Source organism: Bufo bufo, chromosome 7, assembly GCF_905171765.1.
Source record: "Bufo bufo chromosome 7, aBufBuf1.1, whole genome shotgun sequence".
Lineage (NCBI taxonomy): Eukaryota > Metazoa > Chordata > Amphibia > Anura > Bufonidae > Bufo > Bufo bufo.
The window spans coordinates 197105135-197128174 of NC_053395.1; the positions used below are offsets into that span (position 1 = coordinate 197105135).

The window sequence follows — 23040 nt, forward strand, 5'->3', positions numbered from 1 at the left end:
TGGTCTCAACACTGCAGTATCTGGCACAGAGATGACATAATAATCTGCCTCTGCCTGGTACTGCAGCTCAGCCCATTCATGTGAATTGGGCTTATCATGGTTGAGCTACAGTACAGTATCACGTACAGGCACACTTATATGGAAGTTGCTGTGCTGGGAACAGCAGTAAAGGGGGTGCATGCCTCTTTATCCTTCTAATCAATGCAATATCCTAGAACACTCCTTTAATTACCAGATATTTTCTTACCTTGAAATCACTGGGAACCTGAAGCTTTGGAGATGGAATTCCAAGGCCATAATCTATAAGAACCATTGACATTATGGTAAGGAACACAGCAAAGTCACTGATAATTGAACGAACCTACAATTAAAACAAAAGGACACATGAATTTGTAGCTTAAAAGTTCCAACAGTCAATAATATTAGATACATTATGTAAAAAAATTACATTGTAATAAAATATAAAATGCCCCACCACTGTAAGGACCTAATAAACTCTATGACAAGAACTGCTCGGGGCAGCCAGATGTATATAGACTGGTATGTATGTGGAGCATGGTCGGTACCTTTGTTGGGAAATATCTGCTGGTTTTGAACTGTTTCAGGGTTGATGAAAGTGTAACAGTGGAAAAGAATAAGATGATTGACCAGAACAGGACATCGGGAACGTATGGGCCTTCATGCCCACAGGCATCACCCACAAAAACTCCTTTGTATTCCTTGCATGCCTGAAAATACAATTGATGTTAACAATTAGTTTCATGCAATGCATTCATCTTATTTAAGAGTATCTGTTAGCAGCATCAGTCATACTGCCTGGTAGAGTTGATCCTGCGGATTCAAATGATATCTGTCTTGTAAAAATTCATTGCAGCATTCCCGAGATGAAAATACTTTTATTATTCATGCCAATGAGGGCTTCAGTGCACCAAGGGATGGGGCCAGAATTCTAAAGCTGAGGAGCTGAGGTGCACAGAGGAGCTAGGCCCTGCCTTCAGTGCACTGAGGGGTCACTTGCTTAAAAAGCAAAAGTATTTTTTTCTTGCAACTTATTTTCATAAGACAGGTATCATTTTATTCAGCAGATTCAACCCTACCATCCAGTATGTCTGGTTTAATAGAGGTGACCCTTCTGACAGATGCTCCTTAGCCCCATTCCGAGCTCCACCCGGACATGTACAGCAGAAGTTGGGTATTTAAACATGGCACTTACTCATAATCTGAGCAATGGCCGTAGCTGCCAGGTGCCTGCTGTTTTACACAGCAGGCACCTGGAGGCAATGTCTGCCATCGGTGGTAACATTTAACCCTTCAGATGCCATGGTCAATTACAAGCTCGGCATCTGTGAGGTCTTTCCCCGGGAATGCTGCCTGAACAGCTGTGGCAGGGCTTCATAGGAACATGGCGAATATCCCATGGACTGAAATGGAAATTGATTGCAGTCAATGGGAGAAGCTATCAGATGACTTTAAAAAAGTAAGAAAAAGTTTTAAAAAACCTCTTCATTTATAGTAGGTACAGTACCACTTTAATCCAGAATAATCCCTAATCTCATGTTCTACTGTTTGAACGTGTAACAGTGTGCTGCCATATTCTGTTTGCTGTTCCATTATGGAAGCATTCATCAGTGTGCAGGAGGCACTGGGAGTTGTGAGGAAAGCACTGCGCTGGCTCTACTCATTCTTCCTGTTCTTCTTCCGGTCCCCGCTCTGCACTGTGTCCTGACAGTGTACAGTGTCTGGATGTAGTGCACGTAGGCATGCACTATGACCTGACACTGTGCGATGACAGGTTAAAGTTCAGCGCGGGCAGGAGGAAGACCAGGGAGCAGTGAGTGGCAGCACCGTCCGGAGCAAGCTAGGTAAGGTTTGGTTTTTCTGATCTGAGATCTGATGGGGTTCCGATATGAGGCTGATGGGGGACATCTGAGGTTGATGGAGGTAAGGGGGGGGGGGGGGGGGGGTCTGATATGAGGCTAATGTGGTCTTATCTGAGGCTGATGGGGGTCTGATCTGAGGCTGATGAGGGTGTTTGATCTGAGGCTGATGGGGGTCTTATCTGAGGCTGATGGGAGTATGATCTGAGGCTGATGAGCATGGGGGTCTTGAGGGTCTGATCTGAGGCTGATGGAGCTTGGGGGTATGATCTGAGGCTGATGAAGCTTGGGGGTCTGATCTGAGGCTGATTGAGCTTGGGAGTCTGATGAGCGTCTGATCTGAGGCTGATGAAGCTTGGGGGTCTTATCTGAGGCTAATGGAGCTTGGGGGTCTGATGAGGGTCTGATCTGAGGCTGATGGAGCTTTGGGGTCTGATCTGAGGCTGATGGAGCTTGGAGGTCTGATCTGAGGCAGATGGAGCTTGGGGGTCTGATCTGAGGCAGATGGAGCTTAGGGGTCTGATCTGAGGCTGATGGAGCTTGGGGGTCTGATCTGAGGCTGATGGAGCTTGGGGGTCTGATCTGAGGCTGATGGAGCTTGGGGTCTGATCTGAGGTCTGATGGAGCTTAGGGTCTGATTTTGGGGTCTGATCTGAGTTCTGATGAAAAATTGTTTTTTTCTTATTTTCTTCAAATCCTAGTTGGGCCTTATAATTCGAAAATTACTATGTGTATTACTTGATGAACATTCTATTAACAACAGAATTACAGTTACCATTAATAACCTTGAATATATATTAAACATACATTAATTTATGGTTTATCTGTGTGCCACCATTTTGCAAGTGATATGATACAATATGACATTACTTGACTATTATATGTCATTCACCCTACAGTATATGTGACTTTTATTTTGGTTTATTACAGCCATTTGGGCACTGTAATGCAGCATTCTTACAGACACTTCATGAGCACTGTATGGAAGTATTACTTAGGCGCTTCATGGCAGTAATAAATATTTTGTTGTTCGGCAGCAATGTATTGGCATGAATCAGATCATTACTTAGTCACTACATGGCAGTATTAACTGGCCACTACTTATTTGGCCATGACATTCCAATATTGTATCTATAGAATTATGTGATCAGTAAAATTGATGGAAATATATCTTTAATATGTGACTTAATTTTTCTGTGATGCGCACGCGCATGGCTAACCTTACTAACCATCACCCCCTTCTTCGCCATCTTAATATAGATATACCCATGCCCACTTGTGCACAGTTTTAACACAAATTGATTGCAATCACTTTCCACTTTCAAATGCAATCTCCTTCACCCCAGTATTACATGTCCAAAGCAAGGTCAAGACTCAAAAAATGCACAGATTCACAGACACAGCTAAAACAATATGCTGATTGCGCCCAACTGTTAAAAGGGAAGCAGAGTTTATGATAAGCTTAGGAATGTAAAATAAAAATTGTTATACTTTGATACATACCCTGAACAGCTGGGGGAAAAAAATATTTCAGAGGAAACATGAGCTTTTGGATACATTTTAGAATAGTCTCACTGCACCATCTGTCATGCATCAAGAGAAATCCTCTTTGTTCTATGATGTTTTTAAGTTGGTTTTGTTAAAAAAACTAAATAACTTTATTGCCGTGGTTTTAGCTTTATCTGAAAACGAACAGCCATAAAATGTGATGCATGAGATACTCGTGGATATTATTTCTTATTTCCTGTGTAAATCATAGATTTATATGACAGGAAGGATCTCAAGCAGAACGCTGCGAAACATGGTAAGCTTATTGGCTTTGACCCCACATGGAAATATCACATAAACAATCACATCCCTAGATATATTAGATACTGAAAGCAGGATATAAAGGGCAAAGGACAATTAATACTTGGCCTTCCTTGTTTTAATGAAGTAGAATGGGCAAAGTGTTAAGCGGACTTGAAACAAAATCGAATGAGAAAAAAAAACTGCTTTTGAAGAAAACAAGGATCTATTAGCTACGAATCTAGATGGGGATTAGATAAAGGCTTGGGGCATAGCTTTTTTCTGGGCTCTCAAGGTAGTCAGCTAGATTAAAAGGAGGGCAAATGGGGCACATGCTCTGGCGTCCAGCCACCTAGAGGACCGGTTGCTTTCTCTATTTTTAAGGGTACGCCCAAGCATACTGGAAGTAATCTGTACTGCATGCAGAGTTTATACCGAAAGGGGTGAAATCCATCCAAAAGAAAAAATTTGTGCACATTGGTTCCATGGTGCATTTCCCATCCAGAAATCCAGAATCAAAATTCACAGCATTTCTGCTATGTGAGAACATGCTGACTCAACTATCTCCATAACACCTTCAGTTAAGAGCCATGTGCATACACTGCCACCGCTCCATGGGTCAATTTCCAGACAGATCCTCGTGTGCAAATTTGAACCAAGGTGGATTTTCCACCCCGAAATCCAGAAGGAAAATTTGCAGCATTTCTGCTACGTGGGAACATACTGACTCAACTATCTCCATGACCATTGGTGGGATGGAGACCCTCACATACATCAGTCCAGCCCCGGCAGGACAGTAGTGGAAGGTTTTTGCTGTTGTATATGGGTCTATTACAAGAAAGTATCCAGATTTGCAGTGGATTTCAGTCCATTTCCAGAACTGAAATTAATTTTAAAAACTAAATGGGCCGTCAATATTAGATCTGTAAGGGTCGTGGCATCCTTGCTGATCAGCTGTTTGAAGTGGCTACACTTTATGAGTGCCAGAAACCCTTCATTATTTTCCATGCACTGCTCCATACTTTTACTAGCGGCTGTGACTGGTATTACAGCTTACTATATCTTCTTTCCATTCAAGTTGGTTAATAGAAGTATGGAACTTTGGTAAACGATGGAGGAGATGAAGCATTTGCCATAACCCCTATAAACAAGTGATTGACAAGGGTGTCTAGAGTTCCAATCTAAAATTAATGGCCCATCCTGAGGAAGGGCCATTAGTTTAAAGTCCCAGATAACCCTTTAAGCACTGGTTGTAGACACAACTAACTTGACACATGATGGGGTCTTACAAGACCACAATTTTTTAGAACCACAGTCAGATAAGTTTGGTTATTTAATCAAAAGCACCTCTACTCACACTAACAGTCAGGTTGTTCCAGGTTATCTCTGATGTGGTTATATTGGCTTCATCCCAATATTTCAAAGTCTCATTACTAGGGCTAGTGGGCTCCGCACAACTGCACCTACAAAAGACACAAGATCCAGACAAGATCTTTGGGAGATAGTTGGACAAATTGCAATGGTAAAATTTTGAAATGTATCTTAATTGGTTTTCTCAAACTAAACCTACATAGTAAGAAAACACTAGCATACTGCGCTCGACAGAACTCGTATTCATTCGCTGCATTGTGACATATGTTATGCCTGTTTTATTTGGGATGCTCATTAGTCCAGGGCTATCAATTAAATCCATATACTATCGGACGACCTTGTAATCACACAACATATTTCTCAAAGCAAACGATGAACTACTGATCAGTGCAATTCTAATGATCAAAACTGTGGGGAAAAAAACCCTAAGTGAGTTTTTAATTTATGGAAATCTACTAAAGTCTGAATTGAAAACATGTCCATATATTTTCTTGATATTGCTATTTGAATTAAGTCAATTGTCTACCAGGATCCTAAGGGCACATCCACACAGTCTGGTTCCCTGATGCTGTCTGGGATTGAATTAAAAAAAAGGGAGAAGTTGTATCTGTCTTGTATACCTTCTCTGCTTTTATGATCCACTTATGATCTGGGCTTCCAAAACTACATGCAGAAACCCGAGGGTGTTCCCGTATCCTAAGGGTTGGAGTCCATAGTTTATGGAGGCTAGAAATGCAGGTGCAATTGTTCAATTGTTCTATGACTCCAAGTGCACATTCCTTAAGAGAGGTAAAAGGACATATATCCACATCTCTTAAGGAATGTGTCCCTCAGACCTCTCAGGTTCATCGCATTCATACTGGATATCTATTAGAGGACAATAAAACTTCCACACTCTTTATCTTTAATTGCCACAACAATTTACTGCTACAACAGTTTGTTTCCTCCTCCCCTCATACTGATATGCTTTACAACACTCGTCTCATCTACCACATTATTCCTATGTACTCTGGTGTATAAATATGTGAATCTTCAGATACTGTCTTAAAAGACGCCTGAGGAAGAGGCCTAAGTAGTCTGAAAAGCTTGCAATTGTGTCATCATCTTTTCAGTTAGCCATCAAAAGGTATCAACCACTGAGGAATCAAAATATTTATTTTTTATCTTCTATGGACTGGCTAGCACAGTACAAGTACATTTTCATATAAATGCAGCAATTGTAGTTAGTATGGGAACAAACGATCGTTAAGGCGATTGTTTTTCCCTATACAGTTTTGTCGGTCAGCAGCTCACACACAGAGCGTTGTGCTGCCAAAAACGATGATTTTTGAATACAGTACTGAATTAAAGAACTAATGAACCAGCAATGATCAGGCGATCGAACGTTTGTACCAATGTCCGTTCTGGATCATCGGTCCATGTAAAAGAACCTTTAGACAGTCCTCTTTTTAAATTTTCTATTAAGATATTCTGAGTTAATAGAGGAAGGTCCCTTGTTCAGCACCTCCATATCTCACAGTGTCGAGAGGCTCTTGCCTAGGAGAACCTGACTCATTTGTGCGGTCCACTCTCTATGATGAAAGCCTTTCCTGTACTGCGGCCTGTACTTACCAGCTGATTTGCTTATTATAATGGACCACTGCTAATAAAATAGAGTTGTTAAAGCTGTAAATCCTTTTAGGAACGATCTGTCACCTTTCCTGACATGTCTGATTTAGCAAATACTTGAATTCCTTATGAAATGACAATTCTGCAGCATATTTTCTCAGAAGTCTGTATCGACTGTTCCTCAGTAAAAAAAAAAGAAAAGGGGGACGCATGGAAATGCTCCGTAGCTCTACTCATATAGAGTAAATAAAGAAAGAAGAGGTTATATACGGGTTCAGCCCTGGACAACCCCTTTAATGGATAAGGCAACTTGTATCTCAGGAGTTTGGCCATCTTTAGAGAGTGATATGAACACCAAGCATGTCCACATGGTTTCGGCCACACGATTTCTCATTTTCCCAATTCAGACTTTAGTAAATCGACTCCTTGTCATGTCCTCTATTGTATTCAGCAAGGACAGGTGGGAGATTGGGAGCGCGTACTAAGTGATCGTATAAGAGAGCTATGAAAGTATAGAGCTACAGGCCTCTAAACCTCTCCCTCCCTCTGGAATTCATAACTTAGAGGAAAAAGAGACTGTACTTACGAATACTGTGTTAGTAGTTCCAAATTATTATTCATGTTGATTGGATAGTTCTCACCTAGATGAATCAGCTTTTCTAAGGCCTCGTAAATGAAAATGACGCAGATGAGAGCCGCAAACGCTTCCTCAGTAAACCGTGTAATGTAACACACCAGGGAACTCGCATCAGTGGCCACCAGGACTATACAATTAAAAGCCGTCCAGAGACCGATGCTCGCTCTCAGTGAGAGGTACGAAAGCCCATATTCCCTATGGAAGGAAAGAAAGTGGAATGAGAAACTAATTGTAATATGTACATAGATATGAGATAGATGATAGATAGATAGATAGATAATAGATAGATAGATAGATATGAGATAGATAGATAGATAGATAGATAGATAGATAGATAGATATGAGATAGATAGATAGATAGATAAATAGATATGAGATAGATAGATAGATAGATAGATAGATAGATATGAGATAGATAGATAGATAGATAGATATGAGATACAGTCATGTGAAAAAATTAGGACACCCTTTGAAAGCATGTGGTTTTTTGTAACATTTTTAATAAATGGTTATTTCATCTCCGTTTCAACAATACAGAGAGATTAAAGTAATCCAACTAAACAAAGAAAACTGAAGAAAAGTCTTTTCAAGATCTTCTGTAAATGTCATTCTACAAAAATGCCTATTCTAACTGAGGAAAAAGATAGGACACCCTTGCCCCTAATAGCGAGTGTTACCTCCTTTGGCTGAAATAACTGCAGTGAGACGGTTCTTGTAGCCATCTACCAGTCTTCGACATCGGTCTGAGGAAACTTTACCCCACTCCTCAATGCAGAACTTTTTCAGCTGTGAGATGTTTGAGGGGTTTCTTGCACGTACAGCCCTTTTCAAGTCACCCCACAGCATCTCAATGGGATTCAAATCTGGACTTTGACTTGGCCATTCCAGGACTCTCCATTTCTTCTTTTTCAGCCAATCTTTGGTTGATTTACTAGTATGTTTTGGGTCATTGTCATGTTGCATGGTCCAGTTCCGCTTCAGCTTTAATTTTCTAACTGATGGTCTCACATGTTCTTCAAGCACCTTCTGATACACAGTAGAATTCATCGTGGATTCTATGATGGTGAGCTGACCAGGTCCTGCTGCAGCAAAGCAGCCCCAAACCATGACACTTCCACCTCCATGCTTCACAGTTGGTATGAGGTTCTTTTCTTGGAATGCTGTGTTTGGTTTACGCCAAACATGTCCTCTGCTGTTGTGTCCAAATAATTCAATTTTGGACTCATCTGTCCAAAGAACATTATTCCAGAAGTCCTGGTCTTTGTCAACTTTATCGCTGGCAAATGTCAGTCTGGCCTCGATGTTTCTCTTGGAAAGCAAAGGTTTCCTCCTTGCACACCTCCCATGCAAGTTAAACTTGTACAGTCTCTTTCTGATTGTAGAGGCATGTACTTCTACATCAACAGTAGCCAGAGCCTGCTGTAGTTCTCGAGATGACACTTTAGGGTTTTTGGATACCTCTTTTAGCATCTTGCGGTCTGCTCTTGGGGTGAACTTGCTGGGGCGACCAGTCCTGGGCATGTTGGCAGTTGTTTTGAAAGCCCTCCACTTGTAGACTATCTTCCGGACAGTGGAATGGCTGATTTCAAAATCTTTTGAGATCTTTTTAAATCCCTTCCCAGACTCATAGGCTGCTACAATCTTTTTTCTGAAGTCCTCTGACAGCTCTTTTGCTCTCACCATGGTGCTCACTCTCACTTCAACAGTCAGGAGCACACCAAACTAAATGTCTGAGGTTTAAATAGGGCAAGCCTCATTCAACATGCAGAGTAACGATCTACTAATTATGTGCACCTGGTGTGATATACCTGTGTGAGATCTGAGCCAATTTAAGAGGGAATACATGTGAGGGTGTCCTATCTTTTTCCTCAGTTAGAATAGGCATTTTTGTAGAATGACATTTACAGAAGATCTTGAAAAGACTTTTCTTCAGTTTTCTTTGTTTAGTTGGATTACTTTAATCTCTCTGTATTGTTGAAACGGAGATGAAATAACCATTTATTAAAAATGTTACAAAAAACCACATGCTTTCAAAGGGTGTCCTAATTTTTTCACATGACTGTAGATAGATAGATAGATAGATAGATAGATAGATAGATAGCAAAGGAAGTTTCAGGGCGGCACAAACAACAATAAGAAAAAGGAGTACCAGCAGTCAAGATGTGACCATGACCAAACATCAAACCATCGATAGATAGATAGATAGATAATAAATAGATAGACAGATAGATATGAGATAGATAGATAGATAGATAGATAATAAATAGATAAACAGATAGATAGGAGACAGATGATAGATAGCAGTGGCGTAACTAGAAATGACTGGGCCCCACAGCAAATTTTGGAGGAACGGGGCCACCCCCCCAGCAACTTCTTCGCAACCCTCTCCTCCCGTGCAACCCCCACCCCTGTGGCTAGTCAAGATCGCTCTCTCAGACGAGGCCCGGCATTCGCTCCGTCCTTTTCCTACAGTGTCTATGTATATAATATCATTGTATAATACTGTTGAGGGGGCCCTGACAATAAAATCATTTAGTCCTCATCCTGGGTGGGCCCCTTCTGAGTTCAGGCCCCAAAGCAGCGGCTTCCTCTGCTTCCCCTATAGCTATGCCCCTGATAGATAGATAGATAGATAGATAGATAGATAGATAGATAGATTTATAGCAGTAAACTGAGTTTTATCAATTACTTGCAAAATTTGAACAGAATCTTTTCGAACACCAGCACTGGTCCTGTACTGCCCAGAATGGTAAGGGGTTGTCCACCAAACAAGGAATACGCTATCCCTGTCATTGAGGCTCCGAATAAAGACTCTATTGCACTCTAGTAGAATGAAGAACATACAGGTTCATTAGTCAACACAATAAGTAAAACAGTAAGCCATTGGTGAGAATACCATATGCTGTAAGGTACAACACCTACTATACGACCTTCAGTTGCCTCTCCAAGAAGACCACCGAATGTGATAACAGGGGACATGCACGCACAGTACAGGAACAGGAATGAAGCTAAACACTGCAGGCTAAAAGCATCCCTGAAGTCACTCCAGAAGAAAGGAGCTTTCCTCTTAATATCTAGGATCAAGCCCCCAAACAACCTAGAATGGAGAAAGAGTACAAATCTAGGAACTGAAAAGTATTTTAAGATGCTGTCAAATTTATATTAATAAGAAAGACCAGTCATAAAAATCTGCCCAGACTTGTGGTGTCTTCTTGTACATATGAAAACTAGTGGGGTCATTAATTAAGACTTAATAACCCTGCGCTAGCACTTGATGCGCCTAAGTTATGTAGAGGCGTCAGCGTCAGCCTTTACATAACTTAAGCTTCCTTGCTGGCGTATATATTTAGATAATTTTCTACACCTAAAACAAGTGTAAAAAATGATAAATGAGACTAGCCTGCCGCCTGTCGACAGTACTTTTTTCCGTCCTGCATAACAGAAACCAGATGATTCCATTATGCATGCCCATAGACCTCTATTATGAACGGAATGCCTGTAAAGGTTTCCGTTTTGAATTCAGTCTTATGAATTCCATTATTTTCCATTCAAACACGGAATTCATAACGTGAACCCACCCATAAAAGTTACCCGCCCTTTACCCAGATTTAAAATAAAAATAAATAAAAAACATAATGATCATGGACATCCCCGCATCCCAAAATGCCTGAACTATTTAAATACAAAAATATTTATCCCATACAGAGAATGGTGCAACAGAAAAAGATCTAAATGAGTGATGTGACATTTTTTCATTACTTCCTTACCCACAAAATTGAATAAAATGTGATCAAATCAAAAACTCACACAAACTTTAAAAATGCAAAAAAATTTGCCCCTAGACAACTCCGTAGACGTAACTATAAAAAAGTTATGAAGGTCAGAATATGGCGATGAAAAGAAAGTGCAAATTGTCCTGCAAAAAAAACACATCACATGGTTATGTGAACGGAAAAATGTAAAAAAAAATTATGTCTCAGGGAAAAAAATGAAAATACAAAAATGAAAAAACCCTCCAGGACCCAAGGGTTTAAAGGCTATGTTCACTTTTGATGGATTTTTTTTTTTAATCTATGCATTGTACTCATTTTGAGCCAAATATATTTTTTTTAATTGGTTTCATTAAAAATGCTGAGTCCCTTTCTCTGTACAGGCTTGAGATTAGTAGCATGCTCTGTATTTTTACTCTTTCCATCAGGCAGCTCATCTGACAGCTCATCTCCTTATTTCTGACTTTATAAACACTCAATTAGTATCTTACTGATAAGAATGTGGCTTAAATAAGTGTTTATGATCTTTTAGTAAGAGATAAGCTTTAATAGATGACCGGCAGAAAGTGAAAGTGAAACTACCAATCACACAGCTAGACAAACTGTTAACCCTTTGTGACAGAACGGCTGAATATTGTTAATTAAGACCAATGAAAATTTTTTTTTTAGCCCAAAATGAGTAAAATGCAATAAAATAAAAATATGCCCCTGAAGGTGTACGTAGCCTTTAAGGAGATAAGAAACAGTCGAGAGTAATAAGAATAACATGGACAAGTTGGTGGTTATGCAGTATAATATTCATTCAGCTCTAAACCATGACTCCTCCAATGTGTGATGGCCAATTTCACTAGAAGTCAACTACAGTAACCTATGAGTGTGTTTTTGGAATGTGGGAGTCATTTGGGAGAGCATACAAACTCCATGCATATTTTTGACCATGTTCAGTCTCACCACTCCCACCCTATAGTCATTGCTGCCATGAACTGGGCTGTCCTAAATGCTGTGAAGTAAAATGTAACCAACCTTCCAGTCCTTTGTAGCTCAGGCCCGCTGTGACCCTCATGTTCTTCTGACTCCCCTAGTGCTGCCGTCCCATTAGGCACACCAGGAGTTTTTCTCTTTTCCTAAATGCAATTTCAAAATGAAAGGTTTGATTTCTGGAAGCACCATTTCAATCTAAGCCAAGAGTCCTAGGAGCTTCACTTAGCAGAGATTAGAGCATTATTTTTATCTGAGATGAAAAAAGAAAACCTGATGTCCATAAGAGGTATTCTCACCTAGAAGCAATGCTTTTAGATGGCGAAGAATATCTCTGTAATAAGAAGATCATTAGACTGCCTAAAGCTCCTAAGAACACAATATGCATGTCACGTAAAAGTGTCTAAACACTTCCAAAAGCTGCTTCCCAAATGCTTGTTTGCACAACCGCTGTTCCTCCTGATTCATGAGTAGAAATGCACAGTTGGGTTACTTCTTTCCTGAGAAATATTTAATGGCAGGGGGGATACATAGCAAGATTTTCCATTAAAGTGGTGGACCTATATATACGTCCTAGCTGCATGGCGCATCTTCAAAAAAGAATGTATACATACAGATGGTTTGGAGGGGTTAAGAAACTCACAATCTTCATTTCCCCCATCATAGTGTTGCCGTGTCTATGGATCATCCAAGCTAGGTGCTGTCCATGCCCATTAGATTAACTGGCAGATATGACCATTATGGTAGCCTCTCAATGGTTTCCGATGGTACTACAAGCTCTTTTTATCCCTCTCTTTATTGAAATGTGCCCATGCTCACATTGGGAAAGGGGGTGGGTCTAGGAGAAAGCTGTCAGCCAAAAGGGCCAACAATTACCATTTGTGCAAGGCAGCACTCACATTGGGCATCTTAGATGTAGTTTTTGGGAAAGCTGTGGGAAAAACACAACCCAACCACCACTCGTAAAAGCTGCTCAAAGGAAATTACATGCAGCATAAAGAGAAACAGAAATGGTGGTGCTGTTAAGAATGAGTTTTTCCAGGATTCTTCCAATGATGGCCTATCCTCTGGATAGGTCATCATTTTCGGATCGGTGGGGGTCCAATACTAGAGACCTCCGCCAATCAGCTGTTTGAGAAGCCTAGACCAGCTTAGCCTAGACCAGTGATGGCCAAGGTTCAGCTCAGCCTCACTGAAGTGAGCACAGCAGCTATACAATGTATGGCACTGTGCTTGGTGAGCTGAGAGAAGGCCCCAACGCTGCTGCGAGCACCAGTGCCTTCTTAGGGTCCATTCACACGTCCGCAATTCTGTTCCGAATTTTGCGGAACGTAATTGCGGACCCATTCATTTCTATGGGGCCACACTATGTGCTGTCCGGATCCACATTTCCGGATTCGCACTTCCGGGTGCGCAATTCCGTTCCCGAAAAAAATAGAATATGTCCTAATCTTGTCCGCAATTGCGGACAAGATTAGGCATTTTCTATTAGGGTCCATTCACACGTCCACAAAATGGGTCCGCATCCGTTCATTTTGCGGAGCAGGTGCGAACCCATTCATTTTCAATGGGGCCGGAATGTGCTGTCCGCATTTGCGGATCCGCACTTTCGTTCCGCAAAAAAATAGAACATGTCCTATTCTTGTCCGCAGTTGCGGACAAGAAAAGGCATTTTCTATGAGAGTGTTGGCGATGTGCGGTCCGCAAAATGCGGAACGCACATTGCCGGTGTCCGTGTTTTGCGGATCCGCAAAACACATACAGACGTGTGAATGGCCCCTTATAGTGCCGGTGATGTGCGGTCCGCAAAATGCGGAACGCACATTGCCGGTGTCCGTGTTTTGCGGAACCGCAAAAAACACATACGGATGTATGAATGAACCCTTAAACAGCTGACTGGCGGGTTGGACAACAACCAATCAGATACTGATGACCTATCCAGAGGATGGTCATCAGTTAAATAATCTCGGAAAACACCTTTAATACTTTAGCCCCATGTGAATGAAAACATAAGGTTCCTAAGGCCTAGCTTTTATAGCTCTTTGATAAAATAATCGTTATCTGTCCCTCTTTAGACTTGGTTGATCTAAAGCCTGGATTGGAACAGCAGAGATAAGCATTTTCATAAGTAGTCGGGTGTAACTCACTTGTGATGGGACGTTTTTTGGTGGTTCAATACGTATTGAAGGATCCCACTCCCCTGGAGGAAGAACTGTGACTTGGTCAAGAAATTCATCTATTCCAGAGACCAAATCATTACGATCTTTAGCTTTGTACGCAACATCATGAAATACCTATAAAAAAGAAACGGACATTCTGCACTTAGAATAGGACTGGTTGGATTTCAACAAAATAAATAATCAAGAGAAACAGTAAAAACTCAGGTAAAAAAAGGTGCCCATACATGCTGAGTCCCTATAGACTGAATGCTTGTTCGGCTGACAGCCATGCCTCCTAACTGCCCCAAACACTTGCAGACCAATTTCAACCAAACAAGCGTGTGTTGTCAATGGGATAAGGGATTATCTCCCTATCATCTGTCATGGGAGTACCAGTAGACCTTCATACACATAAGATAGTCAGTCTCACCGATATCAATGGATTTGGAAAACTTTTCTTTTATCTGTATGGGGAACTAAAGGTTTTAGAATCATGTTGCATCAATGGTGGGCTGGTGGTGACTACCAGAACAACAACGAGTCGTGGACACTGAATAGAATAGACTGTCTTAAAATGATGCTGCTGGCAAAATCTGAAGATAAAGCTACTTCTTGAGGTGGAGTTTCCTACCAATTGGGGGCACCTTGGGTGTCTTCTGGTAAGCTTCTCCTTCAGCGGTTATACACTCTGGTTCTGGGTAGTGGTTGTCATAATGCAATTGTGGACAATAATAATTATACAAGAAGAGTACAGGAGCAGATACACATGGATCTACCAACGGGGGAATTATGTATGTGAGACTCCAGTAGTGGATGGGTGCCACCACTCTGGTCAATAGCTGAATTTTCAGCTTCTTATATGAGTATTACTTTGAATTGCTTGTCTCTTGCAGGATCTGGTTAGTACATAAACTACAGTTCCGCCAACACTCAGCAGTGAATAATAGGCCCTAGATCAAGTGGGCAGATTTAAATTGCTCTGAACCCTATGCCACAAGGCAACAGGGAACCAACCAAAAGTTCTCAAGATATGTGAACATGGGTCCAAAGTATGGTAGCTCTAACCACTAACAGGAGGGTGTAGGCATCATTGGGATGTTTGCTATAGGGCTCCCCCTCCTTCATCTATGCCCCTCTTCAGAACAAAACAAGCTGCCAATGTGTTGGTGAAACTCACTTTTCATTTTCCATCACACTCTAGGGGTATGAATGTAGAAAACAATTCCTGAGTTCTATATCAAGAACCGAATAGGTTGATTGCCAAAAAGGGCCCTGAGTCACAGACTAGATTTATCCAATCTTCTCCAAAAGAATTAGTAACGGCCTTGTTATTTGCAGCATCATTCTCCAGTAGATGTAGGAATTTGCTGCTTCAATGTGCTTGTCATTCATTATTAATGAGAATCATCCTTAACCCATTTACAGCAGTGCACATCATATCTTCGGAACGATTCATTTATTTCCATAAGTCTGAAACAGATTGTCTGTGTCCTTATGTCCAGATTTAGCAGAACTGTAATTGTCATTCGGCACAGCGCCTATGAATATATTTTCTATTTCCTCAAAGATAATGTGTTCTGAACAGTGTGAAACAATGGAGGACACTTAATTAGAGGTTATCGAGCCTTCTGTTTGTCTTTATTTTCTAGCGCCCCCTCTTTATTTAGTAGGTCCCATGCTCAAGAAAAAAAAAACTCTTATTATTCACCATCTATTGTGTCTTCCCTGGCAGACTTTATGTGATCTAATATTACATGGCTGCCTTTACGACTGAATGGACGTCATGTAATACTACATTTGTCCACTAGTGGCTGCTGCAGAGGAAATGACCTCAGCTGATTATCAGGACATTTTCATTTTAAAAAGAAGCTGCTTTGTTAATGCCATTCTTTTAAAGTACCAAGTATAAAGATTAAAACTTTATATAATGTTAAAGTTTAAAGTACCAAGTATATAAAGAATTATACTTTAACTCTATTCATAGGTGATAAGTGTCTGATTGGTGGTGATCCAACCACTAGGACCCCCACATATTACTTGGGTTAGGTCTGACCAGGTAAATGAAGAAGTGCTCATTCGTGCTCACTGCTACTCTATTCAAAGCCTATGAGACTGTCGAGGACAATCAAAAGCTGTAGTCCACTATCTTTGGCAGTCCCATAGAGACTGATTGGAGCGTCATCACCACTTTATTCAAACTGCAGCCTCGTGATTGGTCGGATCCCACTGGTTGGACCCTCACTGATCAGACACTTGTAGAGAGGTGATTTATCTTAGTACAACCGTTTATTAAGGAAGAGGTGGATAAATGATGTTACTTATTGTTACTATATGTATTTAAAAATAAATGATAAATGATTGTATATATTTTTCTAGAATTCATTTCTGTAGCTGGGAACTGGACATTTACGTAGTTTTTACTGTAATATCCCTTCTTCATGTCCAGTTATTCAGTTTCTATAAATTTAAAAACATTCACACGGAGCGAGGTCAATACGTTGTAAAGAAGATGGAATAATAATTACCTCGTCTGTCATCAATGTAGCAATTGAGCGCCCAATCTCATGATACTGCTGTCCCTTTCCAAGCGGCCCCAGAAGTATGAACAAAAATCTGAAAAAAGGGAAAAAGATCAAGGGCAAGTTCTTTAAGGTTAAGACATGCAAAACAACCTCTAAAAAACTCAAATACTAGTGACTGCTCGTTTCCATGGTTATGACCACCCTGCAATCCATCAGTGGTGGTCGTGCTACGAATGTCCATATACCGACGCTTTTTCCTACAGTGTGCAAGTACGACCACCATTACTGTATTACAGGGTAGTCGTAACCCCTGGATACGAGTAGCGTATAATGTGATGAAAAAAATGAATCAAGCCAGCAAAGGAAGCAATATGGACAATCACAATACATTAGTAAGTGCCTTGTATTAACTTTCTCTACATGATAAAAGCCATTTGCTGAAGTCAGACAACCCTTTTAATGAGATGAGCTACAATGAGTAGAGTTGAGCGGACACCTGGATGTTCGGGTTCGGCAGGTTCGGCCGAACTTGAAAAAAAAGTTCGGGTTCGGGACCCGAACTTGACCCTGACCCGAACCCCATTGAAGTCAATGGGGACCCAAACCTTTGGGCACTAAAATGGCTCTAAAATAGTCCTGGAAAGGGCTAGAGGGCTGCAAAAGGCATCAAAATGTGCTTAAGAGCATGGCAACTGTTCTGTGGATAGGGAAATGACTTAAAATAACATAAAATACAGAAGAAAAAAATATCTGGATCTAGGAGTAGGAGGTTGAGGAGGCGGTGGATGGGTGGATGTGGCGGTGTAGGTTGACGTGGCGGTGTAGCTGGAAGCGGCGGTGAAGGAGGAATAGGTAGCCAACACTGATTTGTGTTATCTTTTATTTTTAAATAATGTGTGCCAGGCTGCCCAGAGGTAAGGACAAGCTGTCCTCTGTGGGAGGCGTATCGTCTGCGTCCTCCGTATCCCCCCAACCACGCACCAGTGATGGGCTCGAGCTGCGTTGGATGCCAGCCCGCTGTGAACATGCTTCATCCCCATCCTCCTCCTCCAGTAGTGGGCCCTGGCTGGCCAAATTTGTACCTGGCCTCTGCTGTTGCAAAAATCCTCTTTCTGAGCCACTTTTAAAAGACTGGCCTGAAAGTGTTAGAGATGACCCCTCTTCCTCCTCCTCATCCTGGGCCACATCCTCTTCCATCATCGCCCTAAGTGTTTTCTCAAGGAGACTCGAAACAGCGCAACAGGGCACACAGGTCTCGCATGGATGCCCAGTCATTGGTGGTGAAGTGGTGCTGTTCCACAGTGCGACTCATCCGTGCGTGCTGCAGCTGAAACTCCACTATGGCCTGCTGCTGCTCGCACAGTCTCTCCAGCATGTGCAAGGTGGAGTTCCACCTGGTGGGCACGTCGCATATGAGGCGGTGAGCAGGAAGGCCGAAGTTACGCTGTAGAGCAGACAGCCGAGCGGCGGCAGGATGAGAACGCCGGAAGCGCGCACAGACGACATGTCGGGGTAGTTGTGAATGAATTTCTGCACCACCAAATTCAGCACGTGCGCCAGGCAAGGGATGTGCGTCAAACCGGCTAGTCCCAGAGCTGCAACGAGATTTCGCCCCTTATTATCGCACACCACACCACACCGGGCTTGAGGCTCATTGGCAGCAACCACTCGTTGGTCTGTTGTTCTATACCCCGCCACAACTCCTGCATGGTGTGGGGCCTGTCCCCCAAACACATCAGTTTCAGAACGGCCTGCTGACGTTTACCCCTGGCTGTGCTGAAGTTGGTGGTGAAGGTCTGTCGCTGACCGGATGAGGAGATGGTAGAAGAGGAGGAGGAAGCCGAGTAGGAAAAGGAGGCAACAGGAGGCAAAGAATGATGCCCTGCGATCCTTGGCGGCGGAAGGACGTGCGCCAAACAGCTCTCCGCCTGGGGCCCAGCCGCCACTACATTTACCCAGTGTGCAGTTAGGGAGATATAGCGTCCCTGGCCGTGCTTACTGGTCCACGTATCTGTGGTTAGGTGGACCTTGCCACAGATGGCGTTGCGCAGTGCACACTTTTATCGGATACTCCTGGAGAAGTAGTGGCGGCTGGGAACGACGTACTGTGGGACAGCAAGCGACATGAGCTGTTTGAAGCTGTCCGCCTCCACCAGCCTGAATGACAGCATTTTAAAGGCCAGTAGTTTAGAAATGCTGGCATTCAGGGCCAGGGATCGAGGGTGGCTAGGTGGGAATTTACGCTTTCTCTCAAAGGTTTGTGAGATGGAGAGCTGAATGCTTCCGTGTGACATGGTGGAGATGCTTGGTGACGGAGGTGGTGTTGTTGGTGGCACATCCTCTGTTTGCTGGACGGCAGGTGCCAACGTTCCTCCAGAAGCGGAGGAAGAGGCCGAGGCAGCAGCAGAAGAGGGAGCAGGAGGGGCCTGAGCCCTTTCTTGGTTTTGAAGGTGCTTACTCCACTGCAGCCCGTGTCTCGCATGTAGATGCCTGGTCATGCAGGTTGTGCTAAGGTTCAGAACGTTAATGCCTCACTTCAGGCTCTGATGGCACAGCGTGCAAACCACTCGGGTCTTGTCGTCAGCACATTGTGTTAAGAAGTGCCATGCCAGGGAACTCCTTGAAGCTGCCTTTGGTGTGCTCGGTCCCTGCTGACGGTGGCCAGTAGCAGGCGAACTGTTTTGGCGACGGCTGCTCTGCTTTTGCACCCTGTTCCCGCTTTTGGTACGCTGTTGGATCAGTCTCACCACTGCCTCTTCCTCCAAACTCTGAAAGTCAGTGGCACGACCTTCATTACATGTGGGGTCTAGGACCTCATCATCCCCTGTATCGTCTTCCACTCAGTCTTCCTCCCTGACCTCCTTTTCGGTCTGCACACTGCAGAAAGACGCAGCAGTTGGCACCTGTGTTTCGTCATCATCAGAGACGTGCTGAGGTGGTATTCCCATGTCCTCATCAGGAAACATAAGTGGTTGTGCGTCAGTGCATTCTATGTCCTCCACCCCTGGGGAAGGGCTAGGTGGATGCCCTTGGGAAACCCTGCCAGCAGAGTCTTCAAACAGCATAAGAGACTGCTGCATGACTTGAGGCTCAGACAGGTTCCCCGATATGCATGGGGGTGATGTGACAGACTGATGGGCATGGGTTTCAGGCGCCACCTGTGCGCTTTCTGCAGAAGCCTGGGTGGGAGATAATGTGAACGTGCTGGATCCACTGTCAGCCACCCAATTGACTAGCGCCTGTACTTGCTCAGGCCTTACCATCCTTAGAACGGCATTAGGCCCGACCAAATATCGCTGTAGATTCTGGCGGTTACTGGGACCTGAGGTCGTAGGTTCAGTAGGACGTGTAGCTGTGGCAGAACGGCTACGTCCTCTCCCTGCACCAGAGGCTCCACCAACACCACCACCACGACCATGACTCTTATTAGATGTTTGTCTCATAGTTAGCGTTCACAAAGCAAAGTAAAAAGTGGTTAAGTATGTTAAAAATAATTAACCGCCAATATAAACCCTGATGTAGGGTATTGCACTCTATTTTTTTTTTTTACTCTATATGACAGCGTATTTGTGGCCTAAATGTGACACTCACTTATGCACGTCTTATCCCAGATGTGCAGTATATCAGAGTGTTTTTTCACCCCAGTATGCCAAAGCCGTATTTATGGCCTAAATGTGACAGTCACTTATGCACATGTAATCCCAGATGTGCAATATATTAGAGGCTTTTTTCACCCCAGTAAGCACAAAGCCGTATTTATGGCCTAAATGTGACAGTCACTTATGCTTGTCTAATCCCAGGTGTGCAGTATATTAGAGGCTTTTTTCACCCTAACCAAAAAGCTGTATTTCTGTCCTAAATGTGACAGTCACTTATACTTGTCTAATCCCAGATGTGCAATATATTAGAGGCTTTTTTCACCACAGTAAGCACAAAGTAGTATTTATGGCCTAAATGTGACAGTCACTTATGCTTGTCTAATCCCAGATGTGCAGTATATTAGAGGGTTTTTTCACTCTAACCAAAAAGCTGTATTTCTATCCTAAATGTGACAGTCACTTATGCACGTGTAATTCCAGATGTGCAGTATATTAGAGGGTTTTTTCACCCTAACCAAAAAGCTGTATTTCTGTCCTAAATGTGACAGTCACTTATGCACGTGTAATGCCAGATGTGCAGTAGTATATCAGAGGGTTTTTTCACCCCAGTATGCCAAAGCCGTATTTATGGCTTAAATGTGACAGTGACTTATGCACGTGTAATCCCAGATGTGCAGTATATTAGAGGTTTTTTCACCCTAACCAAAAAGCTGTATTTCTGTCCTAAATGTGACAGTCACTTATGCTTGTCTAATCCCAGATGTGCAGTATATCAGAGGCTTTTTTCACCCCAGTATGCCAAAGCTGTATTTCTGGACTTGCAGATATCCTGTGCTGGTGCACTATCGTTGCATAAAATGGCTGCCGATCATGTATTGATATTGACTAACTGAAGAAAAAAAAGTTCGTTTTCAGCAGTAGTTGGCTCAGGGCAGGCTTAAAAAAATTGTGCACTGCACCCACAAAACACTTTTTCTGTAGATCGCTGAGTACATAAACCAGTTCTTGATAAGATTTCTCCCTGATCTCTCCCTCACAGCAGCTGCAGCCTCTCCCTACACTAATCCGAGTAGAGTGACGGGCGGCGCTACGTGACTCTAGCTTAAATAGAGGCTGGGTCACATGCTGCAGTTGGCATAATAGTAGGCATGGCTGTGATGGCCTTTTGGGGCAAGTAGTATGACGCTTGTTGATTGGCTGCTTTGCAGCCTTTCAAAAAGCGCCATAAAAATCGCCGAACACCGAACCCAAACTTTTACGTAAATGTTCGGGTTCGGGTCCGGGTGCTGAAAACCCTAAAGTTCGGTAGGAACCCGAACTTTACAGTTAGGGTTCACTCAACTCTAACCATGAGTAGATGGGAAGTTATAAGATTAAATATAAATAATAAGAGCCATCAGCATTTTGCATGCTTGTTGGTGGTTTCCAGGCACTAACATATTTCTGTACAATCACATAAAGTAAAAATAAATTAGAATATGAGTGGAAACAACATAAAAAGCAATAAAGGGGTACCAAAATGCTAAATTATACTCCTGCCAACCAAAGTACTCAATGAGGGATATATACTGTGAACACTAAGAACGTTATAAGAAGGTTATTCTTATATATTACATTCAATACCTGGACGGAATGGGCACTTCTGTAAGGCCAGAAAGCAGGACTGCAGGAGAAAGACGAACAAAAGCGACTACAGCGCGGTCCAGGAATTCCAGCTCACCGACTAGGATGTTTGATGCTTCGGCTCCAGCCGGGATCTTCTTCATGAAATGCAAGTCAAACTACATTGGGGGAAAAAAAAAGGACAAATTACACAAAATATTAGTTAGTTCCTCCAACACTTTGGTCGGGGTCCCTTTACTGTAACAACTAAAAACCAATTTGCATAATGATCAAGTTTTCCCTGTTCCTTTATTGCAATTTTTTACACTTGGACCGAGCTTTACATGTTACATATAAAATTAACTTTGTAAATACACCATTACATTGCATCTGTATTATAGAACAGAACTGCAGTCACAGTTCTGAAGGCTGCAGAGCTGAAATTTCCCAGCATTCCTGGCTCAATGTCTGCATATTACATACAGCGTATATTAAAAACTAAAAATGGCCAAATATTTTAGATAACTGAACAAGCTATTCCTCCTACCCCCACCCCACCCAATATATATATATGTACATTTGGCCATCAGTGGTTGACAACCTTTTTAGCGATGGAAAACCCTGTCCAGACACAGGGGAAAATTCCCTGTGAATTTGCAGCGTATCCACAATGAGAGCTGTTACATGAGGGGTTTCTTGCAAACCTTGATGGAAATGTCACCATTTGAAATGCAAAAGTAACCCATAGCAATGGAATGGGAATAGTGCAAAACAGTCAGAGGATGCATTTTTGTGCAAGAGGGGGTGCTTCCATTTTCAACCCTCTTACTAATGTCTGAACCCAACCTAATGCTGTTGTTTTTTGTTTAGAAAAAAAGACTAAAACTAGTGATACACAACACAAAATGGATTCAGATATTTTCGTATGATGGGAGGGCAATTATAGAGATAGGTGAATATGCCATAAATGTCTCAGATAAGAATACCCCTTTAATACAGCCATCAGACCCCAAAATTAAAGTGTAACTCATGTTTTTATAAAAAAAATCTATTTTAGCATATGTTACTGCTGCTGCAGCATTATGCATAAAGCAATCTTTAGTTTCTTCACATACCACTGTTTTCCTTG

The 23040-nt window shown here is 42.3% G+C and overlaps 1 protein-coding gene across 1 annotated transcript in view; it reads right to left on the reverse strand.

Moving 5' to 3' along the window:
• SLC4A10 (solute carrier family 4 member 10) overlaps nt 1-23040 on the reverse strand; it is a 110473-nt gene that overhangs the window by 42892 nt on the left and 44541 nt on the right. The window contains exons 3-12 of the mRNA XM_040441519.1: nt 21933-22090; nt 16714-16801; nt 14177-14323; nt 12075-12175; nt 10204-10378; nt 9971-10104; nt 7231-7476; nt 5023-5128; nt 567-728; nt 248-361 (exon numbers count right to left, since the gene is read on the reverse strand). Of these exons, the coding sequence (XP_040297453.1) occupies nt 248-361; nt 567-728; nt 5023-5128; nt 7231-7476; nt 9971-10104; nt 10204-10378; nt 12075-12175; nt 14177-14323; nt 16714-16801; nt 21933-22090 (1431 nt within the window). The remainder of the gene's footprint in view (nt 1-247; nt 362-566; nt 729-5022; nt 5129-7230; nt 7477-9970; nt 10105-10203; nt 10379-12074; nt 12176-14176; nt 14324-16713; nt 16802-21932; nt 22091-23040) is intronic.